This window comes from Mus caroli, unplaced genomic scaffold (assembly GCF_978045245.1).
Source record: "Mus caroli unplaced genomic scaffold, Mus_caroli_1 scaffold_11, whole genome shotgun sequence".
In the NCBI taxonomy this organism is placed as follows: Eukaryota; Metazoa; Chordata; class Mammalia; order Rodentia; family Muridae; genus Mus; species Mus caroli.
The window spans coordinates 121798673-121817754 of record NW_028227266.1 but is presented as its reverse complement, the minus strand read 5'-3'; the positions used below and the strand labels follow the sequence as shown (position 1 = coordinate 121817754).

General features: G+C 42.5%; 1 protein-coding gene and 1 pseudogene across 1 annotated transcript; both read right to left on the bottom strand.

The window, feature by feature from the left end:
• Window positions 1–546: 546 nt before the first annotated feature.
• On the bottom strand, window positions 547–8690 carry Znf35 (zinc finger protein 35). The gene is made up of 4 exons (XM_021171246.2): window positions 8548–8690; window positions 6492–6780; window positions 5348–5492; window positions 547–2179 (listed from the first exon to the last, which is right to left on the bottom strand). The coding sequence occupies exons 2-4, from the start codon at window positions 6678–6680 to the stop codon at window positions 939–941; spliced, it is 1575 nt and encodes a 524-aa protein (XP_021026905.1). The 5' UTR covers window positions 6681–6780; window positions 8548–8690; the 3' UTR covers window positions 547–938.
• Znf197 (zinc finger protein 197) lies at window positions 8294–18456 on the bottom strand (annotated as a pseudogene).
• Between the last annotated feature and the right edge of the window lie 626 nt (window positions 18457–19082).

Here is a 19082-nt window from a genome sequence, read left to right as displayed (position 1 = left end):
CTTGTAACAACTGAGCCATCTCTCCAGTCTCATACCATGTCTACCTTTTAATTAAATTCTAAGGTCTTCAGGCTTATGCATATAGCACTTACCAACTAAGCCATCTCTGTAGCCTCCTGGCTTTACTCTTAATGCTTATCAACAGGCCTGGCAAAAAGCTTTCACATTCCAGCATCTGTGGAAGTGGGCCTTTGGTATTTTCAACCAGGTTTTGCAGGACCAGCCTAGGAAGAGGGGATGACCCAATGCAGCAGGAGTACCTATGACAGCTGTGACAAGGGTAGCCCCTTCTCCCCTACTAGAAACGTTACGAGAGCAGTTACAGGCACGAGAGTTATAACTGAATCTGGGAGAAGTTGTTATTAGCTGGGTAATGAACACATCTATCAGTATAGAAATTCACTGGCTTATGTGATTTGGACAGGATCAAAGGTCAATCAACTCATAATTTTAAAGTAAATACTGAGCAAAAAACTTCCTCCAAATAAACTCAATTCATACATGCATACGAATAAATAAATTTATAGGATCCATCCCTTTAAAATACGAATAAATTTATAGGACCCATTCCTTTAAAAGTCACAATCTGTCTGCTCCAAAACCACCCACAATGCATGAATTCATCTGATCTTAGAAACCTAGCAGGATTAAGACCAGTATGTATATGCATGAGAGGAAAAAACAACAAAACCCTCATTCTGTTTAGAAAACAGGACTGCTTAGGATACATACAGTTAAAACAAAGTCCTTGACTTTTAGGTGTTTAAGTTTTATTTTCTTTAAATTAGCCTCTAAATGTGTTTTTACATTACCTTCCAGAAAAATAAAACTTTAAAGGGTATAGTCCTCATTTTGGCAAAGGAAGAATAAAGAACAGAAGTGCCTACTATTAGGAGCAGTAGGTTATGACCAAAAGCAGGGCATCGTACTCTTCCTTGCTATTCAACAAGATGGGTTCTGTGATGTCGCATGAGGTGTGAGTTAGAAATAAAAGCTGCACCACACTTAGCACATTCGTAGGGCTTCTCTCCTGTGTGGGTTCGCTGGTGGACAGTGAGACTTGACCTCTGTCTGAAGGCCTTCCCACACTCATTACACGAATAAGGTTTTTCCCCATTATGGATTCTTTGATGAATGAGTAGGTATGAGCTACAAGTGAAGGCCTTCCCACACTCATTACACACATAAGGGAGATCTCCACTATGAATTCTCTGGTGGACAATAAGGCAAGATAGTTGACTAAAGGCTTTCCCACATTCGCTGCAGTCGTAAGGTTTCTCTGCAGTGTGAATTCTCTGGTGCACAATAAGGTGAGAAAAACAACTGAAGGCTTTTTCACAGTCTTTACACTTATACGGCTTCTCACCAGTGTGGCTTCTCTGATGCACAATAAGATTTGCACTCTGAGTAAAGGCTTTGCCACAGTCACTGCAGGCGAAAGGCTTCTCCCCAGTGTGGATTCTCTGATGGACGATGAGGTTGGAGCTTCGAGTGAAGGTTTTTCCACACTCATTGCATTCATAGCATTTCTCAGTTATATGGACTTTCTGGTGCCGAGCAAGTTGCGAGCTGTAACTGAAGGCTTTCTCACATTCACTACACTTAAAGGTTTTTTCTAAGGAGTGGATTTTCTGATGGACAGTCAGATTTGAACTCTGAGTGAAAGCCTTCCCACATTTTCCACAGACATAGGGTTTCTGTCCAGTATGGATCCTCTGATGCACAACGAGGTTTGCACTTTGAATGAAGGCCTTCCCACACTCATGACACTCAAAGGGCTTCTCCCCAGTGTGGATTCGTTGATGCACAACAAGATTTGCACTCTGACTAAAGCCTTTCCCACACTCGCTACATGTAAATGGCTTTTGCCCAGGCTGTATTTTCTGATTTTTACCAGGAGCAGATCTGAGGCTGTATTTCCCCCTAGACTTCTTGGATTCTTCCTCGTCTCGGAAGCTTTCAGACAATGGACAGTCTTTCACTGTTGCTTCTCCCAAATCTCCCTTTTCCTTCCTTATCCTCAGCCCTTTTAACACATTTCCCTTTTCACAAGATTCTCCTAACTCAGGTCCTTGAAGGTCACCTTTCTGGATTCTTCCTAAAATCATGGGGGGCTTCTCCGAGTCATCACATATCTCCTTTTTAGGAATCAATAACTCTAGGTTCTTGCTTTTGGTACCTGTACCAAGAAACAGAAAATATAATTGTTAGTTTCCTCTGACCTATAAAAAGAACAGGCTTACCAAGGTCAGGAAAATAAAAGACTTCATCAAAGAGAAGAATACCACAGAAGGGTCTGTGCTCTGCCACACACCTGCCCTCACCAGAATCTATTATGGTTCTGGTAAGAGTGTCACATATAAGGCCACATGCTGAATGTTTGCCCCTAGCCAGCAGTGTTTTGGGGGAAGTTCTGGAAACTTCAGATCCAGGCCCTGTTCTTCCTGCGATGAACTGTTTCATCTTCCACATAATCCTGCTATCATTTTCCGTACAAACTACTCTGAACTCAAACCACTGTACACTAAAAGAGAAACTTCCTTCCTTAATTTTGTCAGCAATACCAGACACTTAACCAGAGCAACAGACCAAAACTCTAGATGACACTCAGGTTATCAGAAGTCTGACCACTGTGACTGGCTAGGAAGGATACCAACCCTTCCACAGCCCGTCTTTTTCCTTGAGCAGCTGGCTAGTGTAGATAAGCAGAGCACTGATCAGTTAATTATAGAAAATCCCTTTCCATAAACAAAGGGCCTTCCAACTTAGGCTTTTGTGTGTGTGAAAATGATAGCAAAAGAAGGATAAAATCTGGATATGGTGACACACATGTGTAATCCCAGCACATGGGTAGCCGAGAAAGAAGGATGGCTCTGAGTCTGAGGACAGCCTGCCTGGCCTACAGCAAGTTCCAGGACAGTGAGGATTAAACAGAGATACTTTGTCTCAAAAACCAAACCAAACCAAGGCTAGGGGTGGCTTAGCAGTTAAGAACACTGGCTGCTCTTCCAAAGGACTTGGGACTTACAATGTCATACAAATATCCTATCACCAAACCACAGCCAGAGCATCAGTAAGTTCTCATGTCAGTATCTGACTTCCTAATACTTTTTTTTTCCTGGTGCAGAGGAATAAACAAAAGGCAGCAAATATGTTAAATATGTGCTCTACAATTTGATCTATAAACTCATACCCTTCATTATTTTAAAAAAACATGGAATCTATATAATGCTTAGCAGGTATAAATTCTTGCTACCGGTACCTCTGGGACCATTTAAAAGTGGAAGGGCAAAGCTAACTCCACAAGTGTCTCCTGACCTCTGTATGTGCACTGTGGTGTGCGTACACACATGCATAATTAAAGCCTAATCATAAAAAGATATCAGGTGGGCATGATAGTATACACCTGTGATCTCAACATCTGAGAAGTAGAGACAGGACGTTCAAAGGTTCAAAGTCTAAACTACAGGAGACACTGGCATAAAAAACAAAAAAGATTTGAAATTTACATGAAGTTGGCTCTCTAAGCTACTTTGTGTCCTCTTTAGTTACGAAGCATAATTTTTCCCTCTTGAGACATTTCTGACCCATGCAAACACATTCTCAACCCCCTTTCACAGGCAAAATTCTGCCAGTTAATCAAGACTGATTTCATGGGCAATGTGTTGTGGTATAAACCTTTAATTTCAGCAGTTGGAAGGCATTTGGCAGGTTGCTATCTGTGTGTTCAAGGCTACTCTGGTCTTCTACATAAATGAGTTTCAGGACAGCCAGGGCTATGTAGAGACCCTATCTCAAAACAAAACAGCAAACCAAGATAACAAAAACAACATTAAAAAGGATTGATTTAATTAATGAGAACACCTTACTGTTTTTAGTCTGCGTTCTCTTACAATCAGAAAAGATGAACACCTCCATCTGCTTCTTGGATACCTTCTAATCTCTGTATTTGAGTAAACTGGTCACCCCACCCTCCAGCATTTGTATTTTGTGTATATGTGTATATGCCAGTGTGCATATGGAAGTCAAGAGGACAACCTGCAGGAGCTGACTCTTTCTACCATGTAGTCCCATGGGACTGAACAACTGCCTTTATCACTAGGCTATCTGATAGCCCTGAACTATTGTTTAATTTGTTAAGACAAGGTTTCTCTGTGTAGTCCTCACTCACTCTGAAGACCAGGCTGGCCTAGAACTCAGGGATCTAAGCTGTCTCTGCCTCCTAAGTGCTGGGATTAAAGGAGTGAGCCACTATGACCAATGCCTGAATTAACTTTTTAAACCATTTCCATACTAATGAAATCATGTTGAAGGTATTTTTTGTTTGTTTTGAGACAGGGTCTTACTATGTAACCCTGGCTGGTCTGGACCAGCTATGTAGACCAGGCTTGTTTCAAACTTAGAGAGATTCAACTGTCGCTGTCTCCAGAGTACTGGGGTTAAAAGCAATGATACCAAGTTAAAGGTATCTTTTAAGAATTTTAAAATTATATTTATTAAAAGATGGAGATAGCTTGTCAAAGCACACGTGTGATGGTCAGAGATCAACTTCTGGGAGTCAATGCATTGCTTTCTTCCACTACATGGGTCTCAGGATCAAACTTAGGTCATCAGGAGTCTTTACCTATTTAGCTGTCTCACTAGTCCTAAAGTTGCTTTTAAAAATTATTTCGTTTTATTTTATGTGTATTGGCATTTTGCCTACATGAATTTTTGAGGGAGTCCACTGGAACTGGACTTATAGACAGGTGTGAGCTGCCATGTGGGTGCTTGGAATTAAACCCAAGTCCTCTGGGAGAACACCCAGAGCTCTTACCTGTCGAGCCTTCTCTTAAGATATTTAAGACATTTAAGACTGAGGATGTAACTTGATTGGTGAATGGTTTACCTACCATGAATGAAGCCTTAGGTTTAATCCCAGCACACATGGGAGCACCTGGGAGGGAGAGACAGGAGTCCAACACTCAAGGTTAGGGTTAGTCTTGTCTATTTAGTGAATTCCTGGCTGGTGTGGGCCATGGGACCATCTCAGAAAAGAAAATGAAAATAAATGTACAGAGCACTATCCTTTGCTTGCAACTTATAAATAACCATAAAACCATGAAGACATGGGTTTACATGTGTATGGACATGAAAAGTGCTGAACAATAAGCACGATGAAAAAGTGAGCTTAGAATTCAGCTCTGTGGCCTTTAGCCTGTGTGAAACGAGTCACGCACCGTGGCAACCATTCGAGCAGCTCTGAACGATTGACAGGGTCAACACTTCACACTATGTGACTCAAAAAGAGAAAGCAGACACCCGTCCACAGTCTTAATGTGACTGAGACCAGGGAGCTGAACTTTACCTGTTAGGGTTGGGTTCCCATGAGGCTCCAGAATTTCACTCTCGGCCAGAGTCCCTGCCAACGAGTAGCTCCCAAGGGGTGAAGCAGCAGCAGCCTCCTGTGTTGCTTTTAGCACCACTGCCATTTCCTGGAACATTTCCTGACCCTAGAAACAAATGATATAGTTTGTTTATGAAGGGACTGAAGGCTGGAGCACTGTGATTACAGCTTCAAGGATGAAAACCCATTCCTGGAGCTCACAGAGACTGTGTTGAAGGAGACCTGGGTGGAGAAGCAAAGCTACCACTTTGATTTGTAACATCACTCAGCTCTACAACACACACCCTATACTGTTGGTGAATCCTAGCTTAGACCAGCAGGGTGTGTGGCTTTAAGGAGCTTAGATCGCACAGCGCTCACCTCACGGTGTGCTGGCACAGATCTGTAAGCCCAGCACATGGGGAGTGGCTGCAGATGGATCAGAGCTTTAAGGTCACTCCTGGTTAACAGAGTTTGAGGGCGGGCGGTACTGGGACACATTTTTCAGCAGGATTTTCTGCTCCCCAAAGATCAAACCTACCAAGGTTCTGGTCATATACTCTCATAGAGCGCTCTGGAAGACTTTTGAAAGAACCTGGGGTGTGCCTGAAACCATTAAGGGCAAGCCAAAGTGTGGCTATGCATGCCCTTAATACCAGCACATGGGTAGTGAAGGCAGGAGACTCAGGAACTCAGGCCAGGCTGAGCTGAACTATTTGCCTATAGATGAGCAGTATCTGCAGCAACATCCCAGACCTCGTACACCTAATTACACTTGCATCAATACCTCGGAGGGCAGACACTAACTATGATAAGGAACTGGATGGAGTCACCAAATGTATTTGTAAAAACACAGAAACCCAGGTCTTATTCCCAGAATCTGGTTTGATTAGAATAAGAGTATAATGAGGGCACCCAGATACTGTCACGATCAAGTTCTATGTATCGATGGTTGGAAGCTGCAACCTACAGAACCAGCACATCATTCAGAAGGCAAAATCTCACTATACTGCAAAGGAATAAAGGTCAGAGCCCTAATCAGGAAAATGGAGTCGGGTCTGGCAGCAGAGGGCCTGTGACACTATTTGGGGTCTGCATTTCTCTTCTCTCCGAGATCATCATTTACCTTTTCCTCATCTTCTGATACACTGATGCTTCCATAAGGACCCTCCCCTGGGGCACAGTCCTTGCCGTTCTCAGAGTACCCTTGTTGGCTGGATGCCTGACTTATGACACTTTCATCATCTTCTTCCATTTTCACCTTCTCTGGGTCCCAAGAGGCTCTGCCCATGGTCTCTTTCAATTCTGCAGTCATCTTCTCTGTTCAATGCAGGATCCTTGATAGCTGAGGGATACCCAACATCGGTCAAGCTCCATCTAACCTTCAAGTCTCCAGAGCCAAGATGAGCTATTCACTGCAACACCAGAAAAGAGAGTTAACAGCAAATCTAGCAAGGATAACACACAGCCACTGGTTGATGTTACTAGTCCTCGGCTGGTGGTCACAGTAAAACAGTAATGTTTCATAATGTTTCATTCTCCTTCAAATGATAGGAGCTGACTATAAATAACAAAAATAGATGTATAAACCACTTTTTATTTCTGATACAAAATAATATTTTGCCTGGTAGTAGACACCTTTAATCCCAGCACTTGGGAAGTCTACACAGACCACCCAGGGCTGCATACTGAGACTCAGAAAGAAAAAGGAAAGAAAGAAAGAAAGATTAACATTTTAACTGTAAAAACTTTTATATAGAAAAAGAGTAAGGAAAAGTTCCAATCCAGTGATAATTATTATTTTACTTACAGTTTGTTTTTACTATGGGAACTGATTTTGTTTTGTTTTCTTGTTTCCTTGAGACAGAGGTTCTTTGTATAGCCTTGGCTTTCCTGGAACTCACTCTATAGACTAGGCTGGCCTTGAACTCAAGAGATCTGCCTGCCTCTGCCTCCCAAGTGCTGAGGTGTGCTACCACTGCCCAGCTAGACTTATTTTTAAAAAGGGGATCTTACAGAGATTCACTACCAAGGAGAAAAGAATGATTATTTCAGAGAGTATGACTACAAGTACTTTTGAGGTTCTTTTTGTCTGTTTCATTTTTGTAGTTCCCACATCTTCCAAATATTTGATAAGACTAAATTTTGGTTGTAAAACAAAATTACTCATGTTGACCTTGTTTATCCTTATTTTTAATTGTTGCACAAATAATCTATAATTGTCAATAAACACATAAAACTGACCTATACATACATTCGCATAAACATATACATACACAAATTGGGTGATACCCTACCCAGTCCCCAGTGTGTGCACCTTCAGACTGCACTTGCGCAGGGTTCACCCTTCTGTACTGGTGGTTTCGCTTGTTGTTTCTACCGTGCTGGGAATCCATGCAAAGGCCTAATGTATACTAGACAAATGCTCTGCCACTGAGCTACAACCAGTTCTTGACTCAATGAGTGTTTTACAGCAGTCTTGTCTTTCAATATACACTAGATACAGAACACACACACACACACTATTCTGACAGAGCATTCTAAATTTACAATCTTTTCTTTACAAACGTGGGCTTTATTGCTTATTTTGGTAATAGTTTCCTGTACAAAGAATTCCTTTGACCAGCTGCATTACTCCTTTAGAAGGAACTGCGAGATCACTAGCTTAAGGGTTTATATTTATTGCCAAACTGCTTTCTAAAACAGCATATAAAGCCAGGCACACGACTACTAATTAACGGGACCTCTTTATTTCAGATAAGCCGACAGGTGTTTTGTTTTATTTTAAATAAAGCCAAACAATCTATTTTAGCTGTATATAAGGAGTTTGAAGTTTGTACTTCTATCCCTCTTTGGTTCTTTTACTAGAAACCGGTGCTAATGTTTACTAAATTGCCTTATTCTGCTGCTACTTCAGGGTACTCATATTCATTTTCCAACATCAACTTCACTGTGCAAACTTAAATTCTTAAGTAATGCCACGCTTTTCACCACGGCCTCAAAGAGTAATTCTGGCGGGTTATTCTGGCAGGAGAGCCTCTGAGACTCGTCCCACCACGTGCCTGAGTCTCCTGGCCAGACTGTCGGGCCCCTCGCCCCAGCAGGCCGGAGCCATCTGCACAGGCCACCCTCCTCCATCCCCACCAGCAGGCTCGCCGCCCGGCCCGGACACCCCGAGCTACCTCCCGGCCCCGCGATGGTCCGGTGGAGGACAGTCCCGCGCCCCTCGCCGCCCGCTGCGACCGGCTCGCCACGAAGGTCCAGCCGGGCCCGTGCCGCTTCGCGGATGGGACTCCAGAGTCTCTCAGCAGCAACGGGGCTGAGAACAATGACCGGACAGGAAGTGCCTTGCGCCGGGCTTCCGGCTCCTCAGGCAGGCCGGCCTCTCTAGGAATCTACGGGGGTCGTACACCTCGGTGCCCAGGGCGGGCAGAGCAATTGCCGGCCAGGCAGCGGCACTCTCCCAAGCCGAGCACCTACCTACCAGAGCTCACGATCTTAGAAAATTCCCTCAGCATTTTTATCTTCAAAATATCAAATGGTACAGAAAGGTTGATGGATGGTACCCCTATCCTTCATAGGATAGAGGATACCCCTATCCTTCATCTCGACAATATTTGCCTTAATTCTCATATATAATTAAGGTCAATTTTGGAAATTATAAACAGTAAAATTCTTTATTCCAAGTATACCACCATCATTGCCAATAAGAAAAATTAACAACCATTCATATTCAGATGTACTTAACTGTCTTAAAAGATTTCAAAACCGTTAGAAGTGGTGGTGCACACCAGCACACAGAGCCATACCATAATCTTGTGGATCTCTGTGCACTGGAGGTTGGCCTGATCTACATAGTGATTTCCAGCTTAGCCAGAACTACATAGAGAGACCGGGTCCTCAAAACAAAAATCAAACCTAACAATAACAAAGCTCACAAACGTTTCAGGCAGAGATGCCCCCCAAATGAGTTTCACAATACTCCAGCTATGGCTCTTTAGTTTTGGGTGTTTGAAATGATAAACCCAGAGGAAGGCAGCACCCTTCACTCAGGTTCCTCATTGGCTAAATCTTAAATGATTACACAGTATCATGCCAAGAACTGCTGGTTCACATCTGTGATCCCAGCTCTCAAGAGGCTGTGCCTGGGGCACCAGGAGTTTGAGGCCATAAATGACATCACATAGTATAGGGGAAATCCAGACTCCAAACCCCATGTCTTCTGATTCTAAATCCAGTGCTCTTCACAGGTTGTTCTCAGGCAGCAGAACTGTATCACAACTCTGGATTAAACTATTATATAGGTTTTCTGTAGCACCTACACCATCTTAAGAAAATGTTTATTTTGCTATCATTTACAACTTCACCATTACTTTTTATGAGACAAACTCAGTTTCTTCGGTCTTAAAGTGCTCCAAAGCCTCTTTCCAGAGTCACAATAAATGATTTGGTACAAACTATCTTTTAATTAGAACTGAGATTGTTTTTCTAGACTTTAGAAATCTAGGTGAAGTTCCTTCAACTTGTCTGTAAGAGCGGTCATGAGTTTTCCCTATTAAGACCTAGGGGTCATATTCAACAGTTACTTCACTGGGATTGCGTGCGGTTTCACATATGACTGTATTTTTCTTTTTTACTGTTCTGGGTTCAAATCCAGTGTCTTAGTTAGGGCATTACTGCTGTGAACAGACATCATGACCAAAGGACAACATTTAATTGGGGCTGAGTTACAGATTCAGAGGTTCAGTCCATTATCATTAAGGCAGGGACATGGCAGCATCCAGGCAGGCATGGTACAGGAGGAGCTGAGAGTTCTACATCTTCTGAAGGCTGCCAGCAGAATACTGGATTCCAGGCAGCTAGGATGAGGGTCTTATAACCCACACCCTCAGTGACACACCTATTCCAACAGGGCCGCACCTTCTAATAGTGCCGGGCATATTCAGACCATCACACCCAGGATCTCGTGTATGCTGGTCAGCACTCTTATACTAATGCATATGCCTAGCCCTACCTAGATTTCCCAAATCTCTATTTGGGACTCAATGGACTCATATTTGCAGCCCAAACAATTCTCCCACAGTATGAACTTTTGTTATTGATGAAGTCTTGAAGTCCATAAGAATTCCTTTGTGAACCCCACACACTCATGGTAATTTTCATCTGTGTGAACTTTCTGTTGTACGGTGATGTTTTATTTTTTCCCTAAAAACTCTATTACAATCATTACATCCATAGGATTTCTCCCCTGTGTGGATTCTATGGTGGCCAATTACATTTCTCTTGGAGGCAAAAGATTTGCTGCATTTCTCACACTCATAAGGTTTTTCCTCAGTGTGTATTCTCTGATGTACCACCAAATTTTCATTCTGACTAAAATCTCTTCCACACTTTCCACATTTATAGGTTTATTTCCTCCAGTGTGAATTCTTTGATGGACCATAAGATTTCTGCTAGGGGTAAGGATTCTTCTGCATATATGATATTCATAAGATTTTTCCCCACATTGTGGATTTCGTGAACCCTCTGATGCCCAATGAGGCTTTCCCCTCCCCCCAAATGAAGCATGCTCCACACTCACTGCACTCACAGGCTTCTTACCACTGTGGATTGCTTTATGCTCAGTGAGGTTCCTGACTGAACTGAAAGCTCTCCTATACTCACTACATTCAAAGGGCTTTTCTCCAGTGTGGACTCTACAGTACGAGCAGGCTTGAATGATAACACCTTCCCACAGCCCTCACACTTGAATGCTTTCTCCTGGGTGTGGAGCTTGTGAAGGACCATGAAACTTTTGGTCATAATAAAGGCTTTCCCACACTATCCACATTTATATGGCTTCTCCCCGTGACAGAGTCTCTCATGGTCAGAAAGGTCTCTGTTGAGTCCACAGTCTTTGCGCTCATGGAGAGTCTCTCCAGTGTGGAAGCTTCCATGGAAAATGAGGCTCTTCTTAGGAATAAAAACTCTCCCATACTCCGTAGGACTTTTCTCCATTGTGGAGTCTCTGATGACACACAGATAAGCACTCTGGCTAAAGCTTCATCACACTGGGTGCATTTGTAAGGCTTCTCTCTGCTCTGCATTCTTTTATGGTCAGTGAGGTTTGACTTGGAACTAAACATCTCCCTACTTTTTACAATCAAAGTTTTTCTCCTCTGTTTGGGCTCTGCTGTAAGAGGAGGGTTTTGCTTAGAATGAAAACTTTTCCACATTCCTTACACTTGTAAGAGTCTCTGCACTGTGAAGTCGCTGATGGTCAACAAGGTACATGATCTGAGCAAATGTTTTCCCACATCCAACACATTTATAGGCGTTGAGTCCTGCCTCCCTCACAAAACTGAAGCCATTTTGTTCCATGCCCACCAGCTATTTCATACTGTTGTTGTAATATGCCTGCCAGTCTTTGATGCAGAAAAATAACTTGACTCAGAGGAGGGTCATGCTGACCATACACCCTGTTATATGTCCTGTATGTTATGTGGCTTGTTAACCTTAAGAAATCCCACAACTACTAGCTTCATGTAGGACCCAGCAAACTAAAGGTCAACGTGAACTGGTATGTCTAAAATAGTTTGAGTCAGGGCTGACCACCGGGCAGCACTTTTCTGTACCTGCATATGAGCTCAATGTGGTTTTTGTGGTTTTAGCCTTCATAAGCTAGCCCTAAGAAATGTTTGAGGTCGCAGCTCCCAGCTCCTGAGACTGAAGCTGCATTCCTGATCCATTAGTCTTTTTTTAAATAATATTTATTTATTTAATGTATATGAGTACACTGTAGCAGTCTTTAGACACACCAGAAGAGGGCATCATATCCCATTACAGATTGTTGTGAGCCACCATGTGGTTGCTGGGAATTGAACTCAGGACCTTTGGAAGAGTAGTCAGTGCTTTTAACTGCTAAGCCATCTCTCCAGCCCTCCCCCCCCGCCCGATCCATTAGTCTTAGGGTGTGCATTCAATAAATTTCCCTGTCTGACTGAGATTGGTGTTCATGTGTTCATGTGGTTTGTGGGGTGACTCCTCAACCCCAACAACAGGGCTTTTCCCCAGAGTGGATTCTCTGATGCAGGATAAGGCTCTTTTTTAGAATGAAAGCTTTGTGAGACTTATTGCTTTTATAGGGCTTTTCCCCTTTGCAGAGCCTCTGGTGTTGAATAAGGTAAGTATTCTGAGAAAAACACCTTCCCACATTCATTACATTATATTGTATATACATTACATTATATGAATCTCCTCTGAATGCTATCATTGATGTATAAGGCCTGAGTGTCCACAGAAGCCCATTCCATATACCTCACATCTATAAGGTTTCTCCCCAGTGTGGATTCTCTGGTGGTTCAGAAGATAAGCACTTTGGGGGAATGCTTTCCCACAGTCATTGCATCTAACAGGTCTCTCCACACAATGGTTCCTCAGTGCATTAGAAGGTTTGAGTGCTGAATAAAGCCCTTTCCACATGAGGTTTCTCACCACTGTAGATTCTCTGAAGGTTTATAGGTGGGGGATTTTACTACAAATGTTTAGAACATATATTACACTTAAAAGCCCAATACCTATTAAACTTCTACAAGTAGCTGAATCCAAGGTCAAATTTTCTTCAATTTCCCTCCACTTCTGGCCTCGTTTTTCTGGTGGAGCCCTTATCTTCTTCTCTTGTTCACACAGGGAACCTTTCTTCACTATATCTAGTTTTTCTCTTTTCATTTTCCAACCAACTTGGCAAAACTTGCAACTCTTCTTCAAAAGCAAGAACCTGAGAAATATGTCCTTGAAATCTTTTTGACGTTTCTTTTGGTAGCCTGCTATCTGGAAAGTACTCAGTTTTGATGTTACTTTCTCATTCTCCTTAATGGTCTACCATACTGGTAAGTGGAATTAAATGTGAAGTTATCAAATTATATTTTTGAAAAGACTATTTGTTGTTGTTGGTTTTCTTTCTTTCTTCCTTCCTTCCTTCCTTCCTTCCTTCCTTCCTTCCTTCCTTCCTCTCTCTCTCTCTCTCTCTTTCTTTTTTTTTCTTCCTTTCCTTCTTTCTTTCTTTTTTTAATGGTGCCAGAGATGAAGCCCAGGGCTTTGTGTGAGACAAGCCTTCTACCACCAAGGCACACCCTGAGCCAATGCTTCTTTTGAGAAGAGATCTCAATGTGTAACTTAAATGGTCTTGGACTTACTGTGTAGATCAGAATATCCTCAAATCCATGAGTGCCCTGTCTGTCTGTCTCCTAAGCACTGGGATTACAGGGTAGCACCACCATGACACTCTGTCTGTCTGTCTGTCTGTCTGTTTGTTTCTGTCATCTTGTTATGTGGCACAGCACAGTGCTGAGCTCACAGCTTTCCCATTTCAGCTTCTCGGGTATAAGTATTACAGGATGTGATATGACACCTAGTTTAAGAACAAAAATTATTCAATGGCTTAAAATATACTGTAAGGGCACGTGTTGTGTGTGTAAGGACACATGTGTGTATAAGGACACACACTGTGTAAGGATAAATGCTGTGTGTATAAGGACACATGTTGTGTTTGTTTATTCACTCACTTTTGCAGTGCTGGGGATGGAACCCAGCCCTTCTACATGCTAGGCAGGCGATCCATCAATAGACTACATTTCTGTCCTTTAGAAGAATGTACTTTAAAAACATGGTTTTAGATTTATTTATGTCTATTTATTTCATGTCAATGAGTGTTTTGCCTGCATGCATGCATGTCTATGCATCACACGCATGCCTGGTACCCACAGAGGCTAGAAAGGGGTATCTGATCCTCTGGACCTGGAGTTACAGACTGCTGTGAGCCACCATGTGAGTGCTGGGAATCAAATCCTGGTCCTTTGTAAGAGTGGTTAGTATTCTTAACCACTGAGCCATCCTCATCCCTTCCCTCCCCTAAAGTAAATAAATGAATATAATAATAGCTGAAAAACTTATTTAATGCAAAATGCTTTTATTTATTTTTTAAACAACTTATTTTTTACATGCCATATTCCATTCCCTGCCCCCCATCCACCCTCTGACTGCTCCACATTCCACACCTCCTCCCCACCCCCTTGTCTCCACGTGGATGCCCCCACACCCCACCCCACCTGACCTCTAACTCCCTGAGGCCTCTAGTCTCTTGAGGGTTAGGTGCATCATCTCTGAATGAACACAGGCCCAAAGTCCTCTACTGTATGTGTGTTGGGGACCTCATATCAGCTGGTGTATGCTGTTTGTTTGGTAGTCCAGTGTTTTGAGAGATCTCGGGGGTCAAGATTAATTGAGACTACTGGTTCTCCTACAGGATCTCCCTTCTCCTCAGCTTCTATCAGTTTTCCCTAGTTCAACAACAGAGGTCAGCTGCTTCTGCCCATTCTTCTGCAGAGTGCAAATATATGCATATGACTCTTTCAGCTGCTTGTTGGGTCTTTCAGGGGGCAGTCATGATAGGTCCCATTTTTGAATGCTCCATAGTGTCAGGCCAGCAGAATGAATGGAAACAGGCAACCTCAAGAAATAGGAGGTTGGGGAGACCCTCCAGAATGCACCAGAGACCTGGAGGTAAGTGACTCTCAGGAATCAAAGGGAGGGACCTTAGATGAAATGCTTGACAGTAGGGAGAGGGAACTTATAGAGCCTACCTCCAGCAGGAAGACAGGGCATCAAGTGAGGGATGAGGTTGCCATCCCACAGTTACATTGTTATGTCCTGAGTCTATGGGAAACCCAGACAAGTCCAAGAATTGTGAAATCTGCTGTAACTCACAAAAGAGTCTTTTTATTGTTTTAAGTTTGAACCCAGATCGTCTGTCTCGTACTCACCATGTGAATGTTGGCAAGCGATCCTGAGTCTAGAAAATATTGGGTTTATATACAGTATAGTTAGGAGGAATAGTGTGAATATTTACAGAAAAGGGTAGTAGAGGGTGAAATAGTATTGAAGTGTGTGTGTGTGTGTGGGGGGGTAATGGGTGTCTGTTTAAGGACTAATTTTATGGCCAGTTGTAACTGTCTGTGACCTGACCTCTGTTTATCTTTTATATTTTTCTATGGTCTCTCCTGAGCTTGTTATTTTTCTAAGGTCTCAAGGACAGGAACCTGGAGTTCCTATCAGCAGGAGTGTTAGTTTTTGGAGACTCAGAGGAGAGAAAACATCTCCTTAGAACCTCCTCATCATGGATTGTGCCATTTTAATGCTAGGGGAGGGGGAGAGAGCCCGAGCTGCTGCAGGAGGATGCAGCCCAGAAACCAGCTGCCTGCATATCTTGGTTGCTGCTGTGTGTGTTGGGGAAAGGGGGTGTGTATGGGGAGGGGGGAGGATGGGAGCCTCTGGCGGGGAGTGCAGAGGCAAACTGTACGACACTGAAGTGTCTCTAGTATCAATAATTCATGGGTTACAATGACATCTCTGACCCATAATTATTCCTGTCTGAAAGAATTACAGGGATAGACATGGAGAGGAGCCTGAAGAAAAGAAGGTCCAGCGACAGGCCCAAAGTGGGATCTAACTTACTTACTTATTTTCACTCTATGTATATTGCCTGCACATATGTCTGTGCACCACATGCTTGCCGAGTGCCCACAGACGCCAAAAAAGGGCACTGGGTACCTTGCACCTGGAAATATGAATGGCTTTAAATCATCATATAGGCTCTGGGAGTGAAATGTGGGTCTGTCACCAAACAAACAAACAAACAACCCACAAATGCTCTTAACCACTGAGCCATTTCTCAAGCCTCAAATGTGCTAAACTCTAAAAAACAATTTTATTTTTTTTTATTGGGTATTTATTTCATTTACATTTCCAATGCTATCCCAAAAGTCCCCCACACACTCCCCCACCCACTCGCCCACCCACCCACTCCCACTTCTTGGCCCTGTCGTTCCCCTGTACTGAGGCATATAAAGTTTGCAGGACTAATGGGCCTCTCTTTCCACTGATGGCTGACTAGGCAATTTTCTGATTCATATGCATCTAGAGACACGAGCTCCAGGGGGGTACTGGTTAGTTCATATTGTTGTTGCAGATCCTATAGGATTGCAGATCCCTTTAGCTCCTTGGGTACTTTCTCTTGCTCCTCCATTGGGGGCCCTGTGGTCCATCCAATAGCTGACTGTGAGCATCCACTTCTATGTTTGCTAGGCCCCGGCATAGTCTCACAAGAGACAGCTATATCTGGGTCCTTTCAGCAAAATCTTGCTAGTGTATGCAATGGTGTCAGCGTTTGGAAGCTGATTATGGAATGGATCCCCAGATATGGCAGTCTCTAGATGGTCCATCCTTTCGTCACAGCTCCAAACTTTGTCTCTGTAACTCCTTCCATGGGTGTTTTGTTCCCAATTCTAAGAAGGGGCATAGTGTCCACACTTTGGTCTTCGTCACACAATATGTACTCACTGATAAGTGGATATTAGCCCAGAAACTTAGGATACCCAAGATATAAGATACAATTTGCTAAATGCATGAAACTCAAAAACAATTTTCTAAGGCTTAAAAAAAATAACAATTCATAAACAATACTGAAAGGCAAACAGACAGAGAAAAAAAGGGACACAGCATTTTACAGTGGAAAAGTAGTTGTATCAAAGAAAAATGTGGGAGAGACACAAGTAGGAATCAAATGACCCATAAACTTCTGAAGAGAAAGAAGATGAAGGCTCCCAGTGTTAATTTGCCTAATGGAGGCTGGAAAGGCAGCATTAATACCACAAGTGCGTGCAGGAGGTAGACCTTCTTGTCCACTTTGGGGGGCAGTCAAATTGAAATTTCACTGATCACAGACCAATTTCCCTTATGAATATCGATGCAAAAATACTCAATAAAATTCTCGCTAACCGAATCCAAGAACACATTAAAGCGATCATCCATCCTGATCAAGTAGGTTTTATTCCAGGGATGCAGGGATGGTTTAATATATGGAAATCCATCAACGTAATCCATTATATAAACAAACTCAAAGACAAAAACCGATACAGAGAAACCCTGTCTCGAAAAACCAAAAACAAACAAACAAACAAACAAAAACAAAAAAAAACAGTATAAATAAATAAATGTAAAAAATGTTGAAATGGAATAATTTTGAGAAGTTTAAATAAATGGGCTAAATTTAAAAAAAAGACAAAAACCACATGACCATCTCATTAGATGAGGAGAAAGATCAGGAATTCTAGGCCCATACCTAAACATGATAAAAGCAATCTACAGCAAACCAGTAGCCAACATCAAAGTAAATAGTGAGAAGCTGGAAGCAATCCCACTAAAATCAGGGATAGACAAGGCTGCCCACTTTCTCCCTACCTCTTCAACATAGTACTTGAAGTCCTAGCCAGAGCAATTTGACAACAAAAGGGGATCAAGGGGATACAAATTGGAAAAGATGAAGTCAAAATATCACTATTTGCAGATGATATGATAGTATATATAAGTGACCCTAAAAATTCCACCAGAGAACTCCTAAACCTGATAAACAACTTCGGTGAAGTAGCTGGATATAAAATTAACTCAAACAAGTCAATGGCCTTTCTCTACACAAAGAATAAACAGGCTGAGAAAGAAACAACAACCTTCTCAATAGTCACAAACAATATAAAATATCTTGGCGTGACTCTAACTAAGGAAGTGAAAGATCTGTATGATAAGAACTTCAAGTCTCTGAAGAAAGAAATTAAAGAAGATCTCAGAAGATGGAAAGATCTCCCATGCTCATGGATTGGCAGGATCAACACTGTAAAAATGGCTATCTTGCCAAAAGCAATCTACAGATTCAATGCAATCCCCATCGGGGGAAAAAAAAAAGAAAGAAAGAAATTTCACTGATCAAAAGCACTTTGGTAATATGCTTCAAAGTTTAAATCTTATAGATATTTGATCTACCACCACTGCTACGATGCTGAAGAACAGAGTTTCATAAGTGTAAAACTATGTGGTGCAAATTGCTACAGACAATGGAATTTAAGGTTGTTAGAGCACGGAGAACGATGCCTGGAAGACCTCAGGCAAACTTTAAAGTTACCATTCTGGTTTGTTTTCTGATGCTGTGATAAACACTATACCAAAAAGCAGCTTAGAGGAGGAAAGGGTTTGCTTGGCTTATATTTCCGGTCAAAGTCCATTGTGGGGAGTCAGGGCCAGAACTCATACAGAAACCGTAGAAAAATGTTGCTTGCTTGCTTGCTTACTTACTTATAGGCCCAGACACACCTACCTAGGGATTGGTTTGGAGCCCTCCCACATAATTATCGATCAAGACACAATCTCTCCATAAGCCAATCTGATTAAGGTAATTCTTCAGTTGAGGTCCCTCTTCCCAACTGATGCAAGACTGTATACTGCTGACTATAAATAAAAAGTATGACACTTATCCTGGAGCAAAAGCCAAGACTTCTAGAGCCCAACCAGCTCCAGGAGTAGATGCTTCCGGGATGTAAGGTTCTCTAGAATACCTCCTTTGACAAAAGTCCCTTGCCCTGCAGGACAGATATGTCTGAGACCAAATGAATGGAATGACTTTGGTCTATATTCTCAACAGTTCTTCCACCTACTTACAACAAACTGTACCCAACACTGACCGGGCTTCCTGGATGCTCAGGAACAGGTGCTGGAGCAGGTTACCTCATGTGTAAGTTTGGTTTCTTAGCGTGTAACAGGCTCACAGTAGTTTGTACGGAGTTCTGAGACTGGGATGTCTGAATACTCCAAGGCTTTTGGTTTGGTTTGTCTTGTGGTGCTTGGGGCACAC